General features: G+C 40.0%; 1 protein-coding gene across 1 annotated transcript in view; it reads left to right on the top strand.

The window, feature by feature from the left end:
• Positions 1-20,257, top strand: part of BTBD7 (BTB domain containing 7) — an 82,075-nt gene that overhangs the window by 51,188 nt on the left and 10,630 nt on the right. The window contains exons 4-8 of the mRNA XM_026679218.2: positions 9,081-9,289; positions 12,985-13,060; positions 14,496-14,656; positions 15,047-15,190; positions 16,816-17,005. Coding sequence (XP_026535003.1) covers positions 9,081-9,289; positions 12,985-13,060; positions 14,496-14,656; positions 15,047-15,190; positions 16,816-17,005 — 780 coding nt within the window. The remainder of the gene's footprint in view (positions 1-9,080; positions 9,290-12,984; positions 13,061-14,495; positions 14,657-15,046; positions 15,191-16,815; positions 17,006-20,257) is intronic.

Raw genomic sequence — 20,257 nt, 5'->3', positions numbered from 1 at the left:
TATGTCAGGATTCCAGCCATTACCCCAATTAAATCATGAGTCTCAAGCCAAATTTCCAAAACTACAAAGGATTTATTGGGAGTTAACATGTCAGCATGACCTGGATGTAGCCGACTCTGAGACACGTAATTCACTGTCACCCTTGACCTTGGTTTTCCCCCACCCCTCTGGGTGCATCATAATTCATATTCTCCAACAAAACATGTCCCTAACCAAGAGTCATCAATCATGTTCTCCAATTAGATTTTTGCACGGCAGAAACTTCAGTCGCCTAGTTACAATCTCTGAAAAAATATGAATGGAATGCACTTTCAATTCCAAACTGCTGCACTGCTCTTTCAAACTCCCCCCCACCCCAACTTTCTGTTGGCAACTATAAAACAGGCATGTAAATGTTTCATGAGTTGACACACTACAAGGAATGGGAACATCAAAATAGAAATTGATGGTGTGTGGGGGGAAAAATCACTTTCCTAGGATCAGAGATCGCTCAAAGCGGTGAATGTAGCCGAGAAATAAAACATTGGATTGCACTGAGTTTCACAGCAATAACGAATATGAACAGAATATCAAAGAGTAAGAATACCAGCCTGGCAATCAAATGTAGGTTAGTCTGCTCTATTGTGTCCTCCATAGCGATCTATGGTTGTGAACGTTGGACAGACAAGGCATGTCACTTGAAGGCAAAATCACAAAACTGCATCTCATTTATTTTGGCCAAGTCATGCAGGAGAATTCACTGGAGAAAGCAATTATGTATTGAAGAGTTACTGGTAAAAGGAAACCAGGCCACCAAAGAACACGGTGGCTGGACATCATCAAAGCTGACACCAGTCAGAGCACAGAAAAATTCAAAGAAGTAGTGCAAATATGGAAGATGTGGAGAGACCTGGCTCATAGAATCTCCAAGAGTCGGACATGACTGAATGGATAACATCATCATGTCACCTTCTATTATATTTCAAGTTTTTACCCATAGAGGAGAACCTTAAAACTATTTCTGTTTTGTAATTCAAGAAGCTCTTCTAGTGGTAATATCACAGCCTCTCTAAATTGTCCATTCTATATAGGAGTTGGAATCAGCAATATGATATTTCTTGAATTAATAATGGGCGGATTATGAAGTGAAATATCAACGAATAAGTATAACCAGACAACCTGTCTTCTCTTATTCTTTTCCCTTATTGATCCTTTCTGTCTCATTCAAACTTGATAGCATGTAATTAAAAAAGAAAAACAAAAGTCTGATACTTATTGGTCAAATTGCAATCGCCTATTTTCATAGCATGAAAATTAATTGCTCCTTTGGGTGGACTATAAATATTAATATTTGAAAAATGATCAATTTATGACCTTTCAATTACACAAGACTAAATTTTTATTTATGGGTTTCATCTACATATAAAATTCAACAAGTAATAGTAATCACATTAAAAGTTTAATCTCATTCAGTCTTCATTTCAATTAATGTTGAAAGTAATGTTAACATGATTGGAAATGACACCATTGTTTATAATTAATCCTTTCCAGAAAAAGCCATGTTTACCTGTCTTTGGAAGAGTGGATGCTATCCTTGTCTCAGAGGGAAAATTGTATTCAAAAGGAAGGGAAGACTATATATGTTATTTAATTAAAATCCTGCTTTTTTTTCACTAGAAATCAGTATCAGATTAAAATTGTAGATTCATATCATTATAAGGATTCAAATTCTTTTTAGTATCCCAAACATTTAGAAATTAAATGAAAAATGAATTTAATCATTATTTAAGATATTCAAAAAGCAGCTACTGATAATGCATGTATTTTCCCACTACATACTTTATATGCTTCTTTTAAGTTGTTAAGAATTTTATTTGCAGATAATTATATTTGTATTCAATTATCATTAGCACCCAAACAATTTATCTCCCAAGGCCAAAAATGCTTCCCTCCCTAATTTTGTACATGCACTTTTTCTTCTACTACCAGTTTACAGCAAATAACCAAAGCTTAGTAGGCTTTGAGACAAATTATGTATCTAGTTTATGGTTTGGCATCATCTGCTATTCTTTCTTCATATACCATCCTCGATCAAAGGATGGTATATGAAAAAGAATAGTGGATGATGGCTATTTTTATGTATGCATTACACATACATAAAAACAGATATGCCTGAATTAAAGTAATGCTTTCAAAGCAGTTGTGTAATTGAAGACCAATAAAGCCTGAATATTGAAATAATAAACAATTTAGGTATTGAAAAGCCATTGCTGCTCTCATTTTTGTTCACTAGGCTCTAGCTGTTGTTTCTGACTTATTTGTGTTACTTTTGATGTTCAGCAGTAAGTATGATGTAGAATAAATATATTTGTGTGCTAGAGCAGGGTCCCCAACCACTGGGCCGCGGACCCGGTGCCGTCCGTGGAGCACTCTATGCCGGGCCGCAAAGGAAAAAAAATTTAAAAAAATGGCGGCTTTCTTCGCCTTCGGTGAATGCTGCTGGGATCGGGATCAAGGACACAAATGAGAGAAGGGGAGGAGGAAGCAACCGAAGCCTGTCCTGCTCTCTGGCTCAGTGGCTTCGGCTTCCTCCCGCCTCATTCCTCTCTCAGTCGCTCTCTCGCTCCTCCACCAGCCCAGGAAGAAACTGCTTCAAAGAAGCCGGGGGTGGCTTTTCCTGTCGGCGCAGCTCCTCCGAAGCGCCCATTTCACCCCCCCCGCCGCCAATCAATCCAGGTTCAATCCAGTGCTCCGTTCTGCCTGCCTGCCTGCCTTCGTTTCTGGTAGTTTGGAGCAGCTTCGGCTGAGAATAATAACTGTTCGCCTCTTTTTCTCAGCCGAAGCTGCTCCAGGCTACCAAAACCAACAGGCAGGCTGGCAGCAGAACACTGGATTAGGGCGGCGGGCGGGGCGGGGTGAGCGGGCGCCGGAGGATCCCAAACCACCAGAAACGAAGGCAGGCAGGCAGAGCGGGCACTGGATTGAACCGCGGGCGGCGGGCGGGGTGAGCGGGCGCCGGGGAAGCTGCGCTCCGAAACCACCAGAAGCGAAGGCAGGCAGGCAGAGCGGAGGATTGAACCGTGGGCGGCGGGGTGGGGTGAGCGGGCGCTTTGGGAAGCTGCGCCGACAGGAAAAGCCACCCTGCCGGCTTCTTTGAAGCAGTTTCTTCCTGGGCTGGTGGAGGAGTGAGAGAGCGACTGAGAGAGGCAGGCAGACACCTGAGGATGAGGCTGAGGAGGGAGGGAGACACCTGAGGGATGGGGCTGATGAAGGCAGGGCCAAGAGGCGAGGCTTCTCAGCCGTCCTGCAGGGACTATCTGTCGCTCAGGGTTGCAATGAGGAGGCATTGGCGTTCCCTGAACTTGGTGGTTTGCTGGCAGGCGTTTTATTACCCGACTAGGTAACAACATCAGATGTTACCTAGTCAGATAATGAAAACGTCTGCAAGCAAACTCACCAAACTCGAACCCCCTCCCCAGTCCTTGAAAAAGTGTTTCTGAGTGAAACTGGTCCCTGGCACAAAAAAGGTTGGGGACCACTGTGCTAGAGACAAGGATTTGGCCTGTTACACCATTCAGCTATAATTGACATTTCAGAGGAATTCAACTCCAGCAGAAAGCCATTTGAAAGCAGTCAACTATTCCCCACTCCCCCTCCCCAAAACAGCCAGTTTGTTTTCCAGGAATGAAGGGTTTCAAACAAATACTAATGAATATTGGCAGATTATGTCCTTGCTTACAAATTCTGCTGCTTTTTTCTCTACCCACTTTTAAGACACATTCTGAATGACAGCTCTTCTAATTTTAGTTTGGCTTGATGGTGCTGTGTCTTCCACCATAGAGCTGTGCCTTCACATATAGAGTTGGAAAGAGCGATTTGGACTTCCATGTCAACACCCCACCTCCACCAGTGCAGAAATCTATACTAAAGCATGTCTCACAGATGACCACCTAGATTCCTTTTCAACGCATTCAATGAAAGAGAACTCATTCTTTTTCTGGATTATTGGTTCCATTGTTGAATTCTTTCTGGTATTGGGAAGGGTTTTTGTTTTTAACATTCAATCAGAAATCTATCTTTTTGTAATTTGATTTTATTATTCCATGTCCTGCAATCTGGAAGGGAAAAATATTGCATGGCATTACCAATAGCTGTCCCTGTCCAAAAATACTAATTCTGGCTTCTCAACATCGAAAGATTTCCCACCTTCATAAAAGGGGTGTGTTGCAAACTGTTCCTTTAGCCAAAAATATGTAAGTCCAACATACTACTTTGTCCATTTGTAATATTACCAGGGGTCCTAACCTAGAACATAGCCAAAGAACTCACAAAACAGCTTGAATTTCTCATAGAGAGGATTAAATATTCTATCAATTCTCCGTTATAATGCCTCCAGAAAATCAAAGACCCAAGAATAGAGGAGTTTATGATTCCATTTGATGACATAGCACTCTTCATGTTCATAGATCCAAAACTAGTGAAATAATCCATTACAGATGTACTACAAGAAGTGGGAAACAGGTGAAAAGATTAGTGGCCTGCTAACTTTTAATAGAACTGATACAAGTGGGGGAAAAACATTTCTGCAGCTTGACAAGCTTATTTATTAAAGGTCTGTTGGGGCCTGGCATATTTCTGTATTCTGCAGTAGCTTAATTTGTGTAGAATGCAATCTGTATGAGAAGGATGAGACTGAATTTGATTTGACGCCTACAAGTCTTCAGATTTTCTCTCGTCTAGGATGCTGATAACACATTAGTAAAAGCAGAATCAAAAATAATGCACCATATTGTTTTTGAGGATGATTTGAATTGAAATTTAAATGTTGAAATATGTTTGTACTGTATATACAAAATATTTTGTGATTTTGGCTAACTTTGATGTAATCAATAGGGAAGGTTTTAAAACAAAACATAAGGTTTTGACTGAGGGAAGCAGAAGAGACTTTGAAGGGCTACAAATGATTAACCTAAATTTGTATCTGCTTCTAAATAATTTTTAACAATGTACATTTACATAGTTTTGATGTAGAATTTTTAAAATATTTATGTTCATCTGTTCTCTGTGTAAAGCTATTGCCTTAAAATTTTGGTAAACATCTTTTAGGAGTATAATAAATAATTTCAAGAGCCCAATGTATTCTATTTCCATTTTCAGAAAAAGGATTCTGTGCTGCCTTAGTGCTTTTGTAAAGGTTGGTGGATCTCTTCTTCTTCTTCAGCCAACTTGACTAGATCTCAAGACCAAGATGCAGTAGAGTGAAAAACAGTCCATATTATTCTTATAGAATAGAAACAAGGACATGATTGTCTTGCTTGTTTGTAGAGGTAGAATCTGAAGATTGCTGAGTTATTTCCCCCTCCCCCCAACTGATGTGTCAAACCTTGTGAAATACAAAAGAATAAAGCAACATAAGAAAGAAAGCACTGTTTTATTTATTTTTTTTTTTTTTTTTTTTTTTTTTAAGTTATTTAATTTTAATTAGTTTTTAATTTTTTTTATAGGTAAATTTAAAAAAAAAAAAAAAAAAAAGGGGAAAGGGGAGAGGGGGGGGTGGGGGGGGGGGTAGCCCCCTTTCCTCCCCCCTTTCTTACTTGGGGGGGGGGGTTGGTGTGGGTTGAAGGTTTGGTGTTTTTTTTTTTTGGGGGGGGGGGGGGAGCATTGGGGTGGTTTTTACAATCCCCCACTTCTCTCTTTCTTTTTTTTTTTTTTTCTCCCTTGTTTTTTTGTTTTCCTTTTTTTTTTTTTTTTTTTTTTTTTTTTTTTTTTTTTTTTTTTTGTGTTTATTTTTTTTTTACAGGTAGGACATTGCAATGTATGAATTCTGCATTCGTTATATTAAACTGATTTGCTATTTGTGTATTTATATAAGCTATGTCAATTGTAATTGAATTCTTTTGAACATATGAATCAACTGCACGTTGATTCGGGGCCATTGTAACTCTAAATGGTTACAAACAGTTTTAAGTCAAGGACTAACTATATTGTAAGCTATATTAACAGAATCCTGCAGGTCTGAAAGTACAAACTTCCTGTGATTACTTTTAATTGCTTGATTTATTAAGATTTCCTAAGTTTCTTTCTCTGGCTGTTAAGCAGCTGGGGGCTGCCACATCTCTTGTCTGATTGTGTCCTAGGCAGCATCTCTTGTTCTCCCAGGTCATCTACAAATTCCATTATGAAAAGAAAGTATGCGAACCCAATGTCCTTTTGAAGGCGCCAACTGTGGTTTGAGGAAGATGGCTATTCCTTTGTTTCCAGAGCTCTAAACCCACCAGAGACCATTGTTTTATAGTCTCCTCACAAGAAGCAACTATATGGGACATTCTCCAATGAGTTGCTCCAAGCATCCAGTAGTGGGAGGTGCTTAGTCTCTGCTCGGATAGGCTGAGCTTAATTGATAGGACAGTCCTCCTACTCCACGGGTTCCTCCTTAGCGTCCCCCAGTTTTAGCTCAGCCTTCGTTGAGTAGGCAGCTTTCTCCTTGGCTGGAATAGGAGCAAGTTTGAGGTTTGGTCAGGAGATACTAGAAAATACAGGCAGTCCTCGACTTACAACAATAATGGAGCCTGGAATTTCCTTCGTATGTTATGATGGTTGTAAGTCAAGGCACCCATGCGACTGAAATGATTTTTCATGGCAATTCTTAAGCGAACCTGTTGTCTGCAATAAGTGGTTTTTGCCAAAACCCACGGAAAAACAGTATAAATCTTGGTCATGTGAACGGGACTCTGCAAATGGCTGTAAACGTGTCCCGAATGGATCTTGTGACCATGGGGGAAGAACCTTGAATCCAGGTTGTAAATACACGTTGGGAGTTCTGCTGTAATTTCTGACTTAGTTGCTTAGTGAACGGTTGTAAGCTGAAGGCCACTTGTAAGTTTTCAGTTGATTGGCATTATTCAAATCAAATCGAAACATAAGGAATTTGCAGTAGCCTTGTATCTGGTTTATCATCTAATTCCACACCAGCCTGTTATAAATCTTACCAGAACATTCCCTTGGCAACCTATAAATCTGCCCTCAAGATGCCAATAAAGGATATCTTCATTCTAGCATTTGGCACCCTAAATTGTCCCCTCTTTTTGACTTGTTTTTTTCTGACGAAGACAATTGCTTCCTTTGAAGATAGTAGACAGCAGAATGATAGAAGGTAACCTGAGGTTTATTAGTTTGTTACTTATATATCTATATTTATCCATGCATCATATCTCTCTTTTCTGAAATGTATAAATATCAGGGCGTCTCTTTGGCTTAAGGGGCAGCTCTGAAGTTTAGAGGGGCTCACGGTCCTTTTAGTGAGGTCTCCTCTAGCTCTGCACTATTGATATAATAAAGCACTGCAGTGAGCCTGGATTGTTTGCTTTGTTGACCTATGTTATGATTCCCCAGAAAGAGTGGTGATTTATTCCATATTGGTATAGCTGAGGATCCAAAATTAGGTCCTTTATGGGGATATGGACCAATCTGCATCTTGCAGCTAATGATGAGAACATATGTGTTGGAGGCAGAACTCTGCTTGAATGTAGGAGATGCTTCTCCTGGCAATAGAGACAAATCTGTGGAGGATTACATTTGCCAAATCCTAAAGTCTAGACAGGCATCATGTGAGAAATGGGGAGGTTAGATTGCTGAATTAAATAGCTAAGAAAATATTAACCTTATTTGTTCTGTTTCTTATTGATTCTGCTGGACACGTTTTCTGCTGTAACAAATGCTAGCTCTACTGAAGCATTAAGTGGGCATTTAAAGGTACTTTTGCTATTCACTAGACAATCCATGACCCACTGGGTCGTTGTTTCAGAGATATTTCCTTACCTAAACAGAGAAAAACAATTTCTGCAGGCAGGCAAAAAAAAAAAAAAAAAAATTCAGTAGCAAGGGGGAGTGACGTTCAACTTCCTGTTGGCTTCCCCATTGAATTTCCTTGTGGGAAGCTCGCAGTGAACTTGGAAATCTTCCTTCCTTCCTTCTTTCTCCCCTCCCTCCCTCCCTCGTATTGAGTCATCCTTTCAAAGATGCTTACTAACTGGATTCCTCAGTGCCTTCAACAATAAAACAGCTTCTGATATATAGCTTTCACTGGAAAAGTTGGGATGTATTCAGAGACGTGTCTGCCTTGAAAACAACTCATGTATCGCAGTCAAACATCAGCACCGGAAATGTTTCATGACATTTTGCATTATGTCATAAAAGTGCTTTATAATAATACTGTTTATGAAATAAAATGTTTTATAAAATTTGACACATTTCAATTTCATAGGAGACATGGGTTCCAGATTTTGAACCCATTTTGAAAGTTAGCCCATCTGAAGTGCCTCGGTTGAAAATGTTTTATCCTATGGTGCACCATTTCACCCAGTTAAATAGTACAGGAATTAAGAGTTATTGGTAGTGTATAGTTGTACATAAGTACAGTTAGAAAAATAACTCTTTGATTATCTTTACTGGTTTTGTGAAAAACAAACTGTATATGGATGGTTTGACTTATTTCGAATCCTGGAAAAGAGTGTGGGTGTGAGTCTATGTGTGGATGGAGATGGATATTTTAAATTGCCCTGTAGGAGGTATGGTCATTGTATATACTTAGTTTGTGTGGAATCTGGATACCCTCAGTTAAATGAACTTGGATAGTAACGGGAGAGGAGGGAGAATCCTGGCAAGGATAGGAAACAGCTATTTATAGAATATAAATTTGACTACAGGTAGTCCTCATTAAGTGACCACTTGTAGTTATAACGGTGATGAAAAAGTAACTCTGCAATTAGTCCTCACATTAACAACCTAGGCAGGCCTTCAAAGCAAAAGAAAGCTGTGGTAAAATCATAAGCACAGTCACAGTTTCACTTAGTGACTGCCCCACTTAAGTGAGTTGCTGGTCCCAGTTGTGGTCAAGGACTACCTGTAGTTACTTTTGAGACACCAGACCTATTGCAGCTATATAAATAACCGATGTGGATGGGCCAGTTTTTAAAAGAACCTTGCTTTAAAGGACAGTTGTAGTTATTACTTATTAAACTCTCCCAACGCAGGACTTCTACTGACTAATGGCAATCCTTGAGCAGGTAAACCTCCTTAAACGGTATGTGTTCTTTGTGTAGGCTGCGAGGATATTATTGCCGAGAGCATCTCACTGGAAACCTTAATTGCCGTTCTCAAGTGGAGCTCCCAGCCTTATGGCTCCAAGTGGGTACACCGCCAAGCCCTACATTTCCTCTGTGAGGAGTTTTCCCAAGTAATGACTTCAGATGTCTTTTTTGAACTTTGCAAAGACCACTTGCAAACTGCTATCCAGTCAGACTACTTACAGGTAATTGTTTCCTCCCATTCAATTATTTTTTTTATTAAGTGCTGAATCAGGCTTTCTTACTAATGATAGGGAACAGAAACATGCGCATCCTAAAACTTTTGACCACAGGAGAAAAACAGAAGAAGAAGCAAAACCTGGCTTGAATTCATGTGTGCAGAACAGGTTCTTCCTCTTTCCTTAATTCTGGCATTTATACACACAAGTTGCTTTTAGAGGTAGTGATTAAGGAAAGTATTCTCCTTTCCTGGCATATAACCCAGCCCAAACTGACAGTATAAACTATTGCTTGAAAGCCTAATAATAGCCTACAAGCAGTTGCAAATTATTTTAAGTGAAACTCTTTTAGGCTTAATTTTTGTCTTGCCTTTTCAGAGGTTTATAGAAATTATACAGTAGTCTCACACTAACAACATACATTTGAAGAAAATGGGAAATCCAGGCTCCTCATTGAAATACACTTTTCTTGTTGGATAGGTACTGAATCTCCCTGATTTTGATTGCTTCATTCCTCCACTGTCCTGTTCTAGTTTAGTAAATGAAAAAAGCTCCATCAATTGTTGTTACCTAGTTGAAAAAGCCTCTCACTGGAATTGCATATTACTTTGAAAAATACATCTTTGTATGGTTTTTTTTGCTCTGATTACATAGCATGAAATTTGGAAACTTTGGTTCATATACTTGTCTTATTTTTCAGTCCCTCCAGCTTCAGAATAGCTAAAGTTCTTTTTAAAAATCAGAATGTCAGTCATATTCCTTTACATGTTATTAAATATCAACTAGGGGCCTATGGTTAGCTCCAATTTCTTTGTCCCCTGGTTTCTTTTGGCATATCAAGAATACTTTAAAAAGGAAGTGGTTTGGGATTATATTTATCTTGTTTCATTTAAATATTTCTGAAGCATATCATATGCTTAGAGAAGGACCAATATGTTAATTCATGCTTGCCTGGAATAAAGCAGGAGAAATGAGAGAATTTCTTGCTTAAACATCCACAAATCCATTTGGGCGGAGAGGAGATGCAGGCAATGGCATCCACAGGGTCTGTGTGTCAGCCCTTCCAGATAAACCAGACAGGAAATGTGAATGGATGAGCTAATTTTACTTTATTGCAAGGCTCCATTAACAGAATCTTGCATGTCTGAGGGTACAAACTTCCCACCACTATTTTTAACCGCCTGATCAATTAGGGTGAGACTCTTAAACCACTGGGAGCTCCTGTCTGTCTTGGCTAGTTGTTTCCTAGGCAGCAACTCTTCCCCTTGTTTTCCAAGGTCATCCACATATAATATTATAAGATTATACACTGCTCAAAAAAAATAAAGGGAACACAAAAATAAGACATCCTAGATCTGAATGAATGAAATATTCTTATTAAATACTTTGTTCATTACATAGTTGAATGTGCTGACAACAAAATCACACAAAAATTATCAATGGAAATTTAGCAATCCGTGGAGGTCTGGATTTGGAGTTACACTCAAAATTAAAGTGGAAAAAAACACTACAGGCTTATCCAACTTTGATGTAATGTCCTTAAAACAAGTCAAAATGAGGCTCAGTAGTGTGTGTGGCCTCCACGTGCCTGTATAACCTCCCTACAATGCCTGGGCATGCTCCTGATGAGGTGGTGGATGGTCTCCTGAGGGATCTCCTCCCACACCTGGACTAAAGCATCCCCCAACTCCTGGACAGTCTGTGGTGCAATGTGGCATTGGTGGATGGAGCGAGACATGATGTCCCAGATGTGCTCAATTGGATTGGTCTGAGGAACGGGCGGGCCAGTCCATAGCATCAGTGCCTTTGTCTTGCAGGAACTGCTGACACACTCCAGCCACATGAGGTCTAGCATTGTCTTGCATTAGGAGGAACCCAGGGCCAACTGCACCAGCAGATGGTCTCACAAGGGGTCTGAGGATCTCATCTTGGTACCTAATGGCAGTCAGGCTACCTCTGGCAAGCACATGGAGGGCTGTGCGGCCCCCTAAAGAAATGCCACCCCACACCATTACTGACCCACTGCCAAACAGGTTGTGCTGGAGGATGTTGCAGGCAACAGAACGTTCTCCACGTCGTCTCCAGACCCTGTCACGTCTGTCACATGTGCTCAGTGTGAACCTGCTTTCATCTGTGAAAAGCACAGGGCGCCAGTGGCAAATTTGCCAATCTTGGTGTTCTCTGGCAAATGCCAAATGTCCTGCACGGTGTTGGGCTGTAAGCACAACTCCCACCTGTGGACGTCGGGCCCTCATACCACCCTCATGGAGTCTGTTTCTCACCGTTTGAGCAGCCACATGCACATTTGTGGCCCGCTGGAGGTGATTTTGCAGGGCTCTGGCAGTGCTCCTCCTGTCCCTCCTTGCACAAAGGCGGAGGTAGCGGTCCTGATGCTGGGTTGTTGCCCTCCTATGGCCTCCTCCACGTCTCCTGATGTACTGGCCTGTCTCTTGGTAGCGCCTCCATGCTCCGGACACTACGCTGACAGACACAGCAAACCTTCTTGCCACAGCTTGCATTGATGTGCCATCCTGGATGAGCTGCACTACCTGAGCCACTTGTGTGGGTTGTAGACTCCGACTCATGCTACCACTAGAGTGAAAGCACCGCCAACATTCAAAAGTGACCAAACCATCAGCCAGAAAGCATAGGAACTGAGAAGTGGTCTGTGGTCACCACCTGCAGAACCACTCCTTTATTGGGGATGTCTTGCTACCTGCCTATGCTTTCCACCTGTTGTCTATTCCATTTGCACAACAGCATGTGAAATTGATTGTCAATCAGTGTTGCTACCTAAGTGGACAGTTTGATTTCACAGAAGTGTGATTGACTTGGAGTTACATTGTGTTGTTTAAGTGTTCCCTTTATTTTTTTGAGCAGTGTACTTATGACTATGCAATCAAAGCCCTTAGTACAAACATACAACAAGTGGGATGGGGGGAGAGTTAATTCATACAATTGCAACTGCCATCTTTTTTTTAATTTCTCCTTTGGACACCATGTTCATGTATCCTATTGATATCATCATCATCATCATCATCATCATCATCATCATGTATTTACACTTACATGCTGCCTCACTCCAGCACTTCTGTCAGTTCTTAGTGACTGTTCAATCCACTTTTCAGTTCTTCTGCAATGCAATGCAAGAAGCAGAATTTCATTTCGGGAGTGGGGATATTATAGTTTTCTCTCTTCTTTATATTTCACTCATCAAACTACTTTAAGTATTTAAAAAAAATTAAAATGCTAGCATTCTACAGAATAAAATACAAGGCAATGCAACACATCCCCTCCCCCAAAAAACATTGCAACAGCAACAAAAAGTCCAGATACATATTATTAGGCACTTTTGTGCAACAACTAGGTCTCAAAGATACCCCCAGGACTATTGATTGAAAGAGAATGAAAATTTACACACACACATGCACTCATAAGGAAAAGTAGAATACTTCAATAAAATCCCTTTGTAGAATTAGCAGTGCTAGTAATAAAAACTGTAGGAGTTTGACTGAAATGCAATGAGCAACAGTAGCATATTGTGTTACAAATCTTTGGCATTAAGGAGCTTAATGAGCTGTAATTTATTATTAATCTAAACTTCATTAGAATAAGCACTTTTGGCCTAAAAGTTGATTTGATGATGCTGTGTGCCTACGACTACGTTTTTTTATGTTTTGTTTTAAATCCCTCTTCAATAGGCGAGTGAGCAAGATATCTTGAAATACCTTGTGAAATGGGGTGAACATCAATTAATAAAAAGAATTGCAGATCGAGGTAGGTGTTTACTAGATACTATGTTTCACTGTTAATAAGGAAATACTTGTATTTAATATTGAAATGCAGACTGAAACATGCATTTTAGTATGAAATACAGTGCTTATGAAGCTAACATTCATTCATTCATTCATTCTACCCACTACTCATATTTCCATGTTGGAAATGGTGAAAGGACTTGGTGACATCACCATTGTCCAGGGGCAGCCACCCTGTCTGTAATAGCAGCAGAAATTAGCCAGACCTTTTGGCACATTGATGTATTGTCCACTGCAACTCTGAAATTCCTTATATATTCATTTGTTTATGGTGTGTGTGTGTGTGTGTTTTGCACCAACAAGAGTTTAACTAGCTAATAAATGTGTGTACAGGTAATGCCCAATTTACAACCACAGTTGGGACTGGAATTTTGGTCATAAGTCGCTGCGATCATAAGTTGAGGCACCACCTGACTGGACTCAATTTTATAACTGTTTTTATTATCGAGCCACCATATTTAAATGCAGTCCATATATTTGACTAGTATAGTATATATTGCAGTGATGGTGATAATGCTATCCATTCAGTCATGTCTGACTTCAGGAAATTTTATGGGCCAGGTTCTCCACATCTTCCAATCTTGCACTGCTTCTTTGAGTTGTTCGGTGATCTAGCTGATGTTGGCTTTGAAAGTATATTTCAGTGATGAGAAGGCAGTTCTAAGATATTATGTCATTCTTTTCTGTCTAGCAGAGCCCCTTCTGCCCATACAAAAGTCAGAAAAACTGTATGATGAGCATTAAAATAAGCTTACAAAAGCTTTTCAAACAAATGGAAAGCAATGCTATCCCAAAAATCAAAGAGCAAGCTAGAAAATTCTTCCCCCCGTATTTACCTCAACTTTAGCTTCTATCACCTCTATTTTAGGAAACAACAATAGCACTTAGACTTACGGTATATACCGCTTCATAGTGCTTTCCAGCCATCTCTAAGCGGTTTATAGAAGAGTCAGCGTATTATCCCCAACAATCTCTGTCCTCATTTTACTGACCTCGGAAGGATGGAAGGCTCAGTCAACCTTGAGCCAGTCAGAATCAAACTCCTGGAGTGAGCAGTGAGCTAGCCTGCAGTAACGCATTCTAACTACTGTGCCACCACGGCTCTTTAATACATGCTTATATGGAAGTAACAGTAATGTTACTTATATGACAATAGGTCTCAAATCAGCTTACAGTAAAAATTAACCTACATCAAAGAACTAAAGCTATTTTTAAAAAAAAAATAGAAGTTTTTTTATTTGGGTTAATTTTATGGTAAGCTGGTCCAAGACCTGATTTTTATATAAGTAATGTTCATAAGTAAGAAATAACAAAACTTTAGAATAAGTATGTCTTTAATTATTATTATTTTTTAAAAAATTAAAACACATGAGTAAATAACTTATTTAATTTGTCAGAACCCAATTTACTGAGCGGCACAGCTCATAGCGTGAACAAGCGTGGTGTAAAGAGGCGAGATCTTGATATTGAGGAATTAAAGGAAATCCTTTCCCCTCTCTTACCGTTCGTCCGCATTGAGCACATTCTGCCTATGAACAGTGAAGTGCTGACAGATTCGGTAAGTATATTTTAAAGCTTCCTTTGAATCCTGTTTCAGCTTTTCATGCTAGTGTCCATGAGAAAAGTGCAGAAAAAAAATGGGCCAGGAAGAGTCCGATCAGATCCAGGGGTTTGTTTCTTTGGTGATATCCAACAGATCACCCAAATCACCATCAAAGAACAGATCTCTCACCCCTGATTTAGGTCACTCTATAAAATGTATTGTGGTTTTGAAAGCTTTGGGAGTACTTGCTCTGATTCTTTAATCAGTTTTTTTTTTTTTTTATTAATTTGGTATAGGTTCAGTTCAGTTATTCTTTACTGGTGACTCTCATCAGCTTGTGCGTGGTTTGCTGTTTTATACTTAAAAATCATTGTTACCTTTCTGATGTGATGTTTTCTTTTAAAGATGAAGAGAGGTCTCATTAGTACACCTCCTTCGGACATGCTGCCAACTGCAGAAGGTGGAAAGTCAAATGTGTGGCTGCGACAAAAAAATGCCGGAATTTATGTGAGGCCGAGGCTGTTCTCACCATATGTGGAGGAGGCTAAGGTAAAATGATGTATTAATGCTGCCATCCATCTCATAAATAGCTTGCAGATGTAGCTCATCTAACCAAGGGCATTCCATATCCAGAATGATATTTTAAAAGTATGATGAGTTCGAAGTGCTCAAGATGATTTTGAAACCTGTAACAGACCTCTGCAGGCAGACATCAATATTTTTGAATGCTAAATGTTGCTTTTTCCAGGTTCTCATCCTGGATTCACTAAGGATTCTTTACAGTATATGACTGTCTGATAAATTATTAGAGGATAGGCAGGCTTCCATTTCCTTAGTGCTGGTATCTCCAAAAGAACAGGATTTCAGATCTTTTCTTCCATTCAATTACTCTACCTGCCGAACACATTTGAAAGATGGATTTAATCTCTTCTCATCTCTCTGAGTTTTCTCTGAGCATGCGCCTTCCCATTCACCCCGTACATATGTACGCATTTGCAGAGACCTTTTGGCTTGTCTAGACAGAGGAAGGCATCATCTTCCTAAACAGAACTGAGCCAGCGTCCTTCTGTGTCTGGAGGAAGGGGCTACGTGCTTTCCTTTACAAGGAAGGAAAGGATGACAGAAGAAAGCAGGGAGCAACTGCACACTTTCCCCCTCTCTCTGAATGCCTTCCTCTATGGGCCGCTTTTAAGAACAAAGCCTTCCCACCCCCCAGAGGCGTGAGGAGAAAAAAAATCCAGATCTTCAATGCAATTCAGTTTCCCAGAATGTCACACGGTGTGAAATTTGATCCTGTTTTCTGTTTGTGTGGTACTTATACAAGACATTTTGCACTATAATGCAAATTTTGTGTGAGGATATTTTTTTTTGCACCCTTTTTACAGTGAAATCCTTTGGTATATTTTGGTTATCAGCAATATTTCAGGTAATATGCATGTGGCATATTGTGTTTGTAAGATTGACACATTAAGACCCACATTAGCAAAGTGGCTTCTTTGAATATTAGTGAGCCCATTAAAAGTCATCTGAATGATTTACATGAAAAAAAGGATTAGTGAGTCATAAGAGTAGAAGCTGTCCATATTTAATATACAGAATGTATAAAATTATATGTAAAGGAAATAAAATTATGTTTCCTGAAAAAGTAACATTCTGTTATCTGTTCTTATCTACCATTATATGGGTTTTTTTTTTAAAAAAAGAAGGCTATATCTAGTACAGATAGTCCTCAACTTACAACAGTTCATTTAGTGACAAAGTTCAAAGTTACAACAGCACTGAAAAAAGTGACTTACGACCATTTTTCACACTTCTGACTGTCACAGCATCCCCATGGTCACCTAATTAAAATTCAGACGCTTGGCAACTGACTCATATTTATGACGATTGCAGTGTCCCGGGGTTCTGTGATCCGCTTTTGTGACCTTCTGGCAAGCAAAGTCAGTGAGGAACCCAGATTAACTTAACAGCTGGATTACTACCTTATCAACTGTGGTGGTTCATTCAACAACTGCAGCAAGAAATGGGCCAAAAAAGGTCATAAAATGGGCCAACATTTACTTAGCAACAGAAATTCTGGGCTCAGTTGTCATTAGTTGAGGACTAGCTGTATTTATTACCTTTTTATTTCAGTACATTAGAGCAAAACATTTCTTTTTCCTTTGTTGTTTCAGTCACTTCTGGATGAGATGATGGTGGAGCAGACGGATCTTGTTCGTTTACGGATGGTTAGAATGTCCAATGTACCAGACACCCTCTACATGGTAAACAATGCTGTTCCACAGTGCTGTCATATGATAAATCACCAGCAAATGACCAGTAATCAGTCCAGTCCTCCTTCAGTTGTAGCTAATGAAATTCCAGGTATGTTTTTAAGCCAATTCATAAATACATTGTTATTGGTTATGAAATTCTTTAACATTGAAATACCAGAGTTTCATGAAAAAATAAAATCAGGAGGATGAGTGTATGATAATTAATTTAGGGTCATAATGCCCTGATAATTTTTAACAGGGCATTTCTAGATCTCTTCACTGTAAAGCAGAAAAAAAAATGTGGGAATGTTGTCCTTTGCAAGCTGGGTCCATTGTGAATATGTTAGTAGAAAAAAACATTTTCCCCCTTTTCCCATTTCTGCAAGTTTAGATAGAAATAAAATGTATTAGTTCATCCATGATGAGCGCTTGCAATAAGACATATATTCATATTAGTTTGGTATTTTGGATTAATGTGAGACTCACTTTAAAAATACATACATTTCTGCCTAATCAAGAAAGAATGTGGTGGATTTATGTTTGACACAATATATTCTTATTAAGAAGTATATAAAACAAGATGAAGGCATGGTCGCTTCAAGTTTGGAGTACAGCACGTGTGTCAGAACAGGCATAAATAGTGGACAGTGTTCAAAGGTTCTTGTGATGCCAGAAATTCTTATGGGCATTCTTCATTTCAAGTTTATGTATAAGAAGAAGACTTTTTGTAAAGCTGCCCTCCAAATGCAGACCTTCATTGAAGCTAATCCAAGAACTAAGCTTAAATGAACTGCCAAAAGTGAGTCTGGTGCCAAGTCTGGGGCCACGGCTCAAGAATTAGGTTTGTTGTCAGCTGCCAATATTGTGTTGGAAGTATAGGTATCTGGTCCTGTTCCTTGCTTTGCTACTCACAGCAATCCATCAGTGGTAAGAGAGAGGAAAATGGGATGCCCAGATTTGGCTAGAAAACTTGCTTTTTATTACCTGTGTCCAGTGGTGGTATTCAAATAAAGTTGCCACCGGTTCGGTGGGTGTGGCTTGGTGGGCGTGCTTTGAGTGCGTGCACACACTTTGCGTGCATGCATGTGCCAAATGCACACTTTGCGCAGGCACAGAGGCATTTGCGCAGGCGCAGAGGTGTTCTAAGTTGCTTCTGCACGATGCCGTTCTCTGCAGCAGCTGCCGCACGGCGCTATTCTGCGCTGCGCAAAACAGCTGCGCTTCAAATTCTGGCCATAAAAGTGAGTATGGGAGCCAGGGTGGGTGGGTGGGCCAAACACAGAGCAGTGGAGAGAACCGGTTCTGTCTCCATTGCTCATTGCTGCTACCAGCTCTCCAGAACCGGGCAGAACCAGTCGAATACCACCACTGCCTGTGTCCCTCCTCACGTAGAAAAGTCCTTGGGAGTTGTGCACAACATGATAAAAGCTGAGCTGCATAGCTGCTACAGTTATTTTCAGGTTATGCAGCAGAAAATTGTTGTTGAACACAAGGGGGCAACCCTTGAAATTAATTCCAGTCACTGGATAGCTTAGATTTAGGGGAGAAAAAGGCCACAGTGGACAACATTGATTCATGAAGATGAATGAAGCTGGAATATTTCAGGAGGGTTTTTTTCCCCCTTTGGTTGGATCCTTTAAAAAAAAAAAACCTTTAGAAAGCTTGTTTATCTTACATGACAGTTTTCATTTATTTCCCAATTCAAAATGACCAAAAAATACGCAGTCAAAGAGGGAACTTCTGGAAATTAAATAAGAGACAGATTTGGAAGCTGCAACAAAACCCTGTTAAAAATTACCTTACAAGGTATTTAAGGGACAAAATTGAATGATGCTATTGATGATCTCATTTTCAGCTGGAAACTGTTTTTTCTGTTCATTACTTAAAAATAGAAAATTTTATTTACACTCAATGACCAGCCAAGTATTTAGTAACAGTCATATGTAGTTTTTATACTTGAGGCTTTGATTTTCATAATGTGGGATTTTTAAAGGCTGGAAATTGCCTACTTCATATAGTACTAATTCATTTGGAATGAGATTCTAATAGCATATAAAACAGATGCTTCAGAATGCACAACATCTTGTGCTTAGAAATTTGTCAAGATAATATGAACTGGACCCCTCTGTCTGAGATAATTCTTTGTGGTACTCCATGCAGGTGGTAGATGGGCTTCAAGAACAGCTTGGCTAACTAGTGGGTTGAGGATAGTCCGCTGCAGGGTATGAAGTGCTCCTGTTGGAGAATAAGTCTATTACAGTCCAGATCACTGTGTTCCCCCCACTTTTTGGCAAATCCACTATAAAGCCCATTGCTATTTCCTCCCATGGTCTTGTTGGCTCTGCTACTGGTTGCAGCTGTCCAGGGGGGTTTCCTGGTTGTTTTTTTCATTGTGGTGCAAATGGTGCAACTTTTCAGATAACTGCCCACGTGTTTCTTTATGCTGGGCCACAAGAATTGCCTCCAGGCTAAGTGTAAAGTCTTTAAGAACCCGAAGTGGCCTGCTGGTTTGGCGTTGTGGCTCCTCTGGAGGGTTAGGGTGCGTAGGGATACTGGGACACTGTTCTGACCCAAGCCCTTTTCCAACAAATCAAACACAATCCAAAAGGAACAGAAACCTTGTAATGCTTTTGCAAAATAATTAGCTGTGATAAGCACAAGCCTTGCCAAACTGTGTGAGACTTGCCAAAAGATAACAGACAAGAAATAATTTGCAATACAAGAATCTTCAAATACAAACTCAGGATACTGGAATGTCCACGAGGCTGGAGTTTCAAAATGTCTTTGCTTCCTGCAAAGAACGTTCGCTTCACAGCTGGCTTTTATCTTCTTGAAGGAGGGGGCATTACCTTGCAGCCTTACTCCCAGTTGCCTGTGCTGTTGTAGCTGCTCTTTCCTATGAGCAATCCTGCGTGCACGCGCACTTGGCACAGGCTCCTCAGGAACCTCCTCATCACTGCTACCAGCCCCCACAATCTCTGAAGGCAGCAGTCCAATCCCTAATGGTCCTGGCCCCTCATCTGAGTCCTCGCTTTCCTCAGCCGTCTGCACCTGCTGCCAGCTAACCACAACAGGCGTAGAGTTTCATCCCCTTCCATGCTAGGTCATCTCTTTTTGTCAAGATGTGTTAAATATATTGAAAACTACTCAGAAGTATGGAATTTTGTTGTCTGATGTGTATTTTTCCTGAGCAATACAGCGCTCTTGGATTGTGTCATTTCCTATTCTGCATTCTGTTTTTCAACATGAAAAGGTTGAAATAAATTTTCCAGAAATATAGATAGCTTTTTTTTTTACCTTTCCAGGAAAACCTTACCTTCCATTTTCTAGGGAAATGGTTGAAAAGATCCTGAAAGTCTAA

This window comes from Notechis scutatus, chromosome 1 (assembly GCF_049901735.1).
Source record: "Notechis scutatus isolate UNSWTSFEM ecotype Mainland chromosome 1, rNotScu1.2, whole genome shotgun sequence".
In the NCBI taxonomy this organism is placed as follows: Eukaryota; Metazoa; Chordata; class Lepidosauria; order Squamata; family Elapidae; genus Notechis; species Notechis scutatus.
Note: the sequence above shows the minus strand (reverse complement) of the source record. Positions and strands in the feature narration are given on the sequence as shown.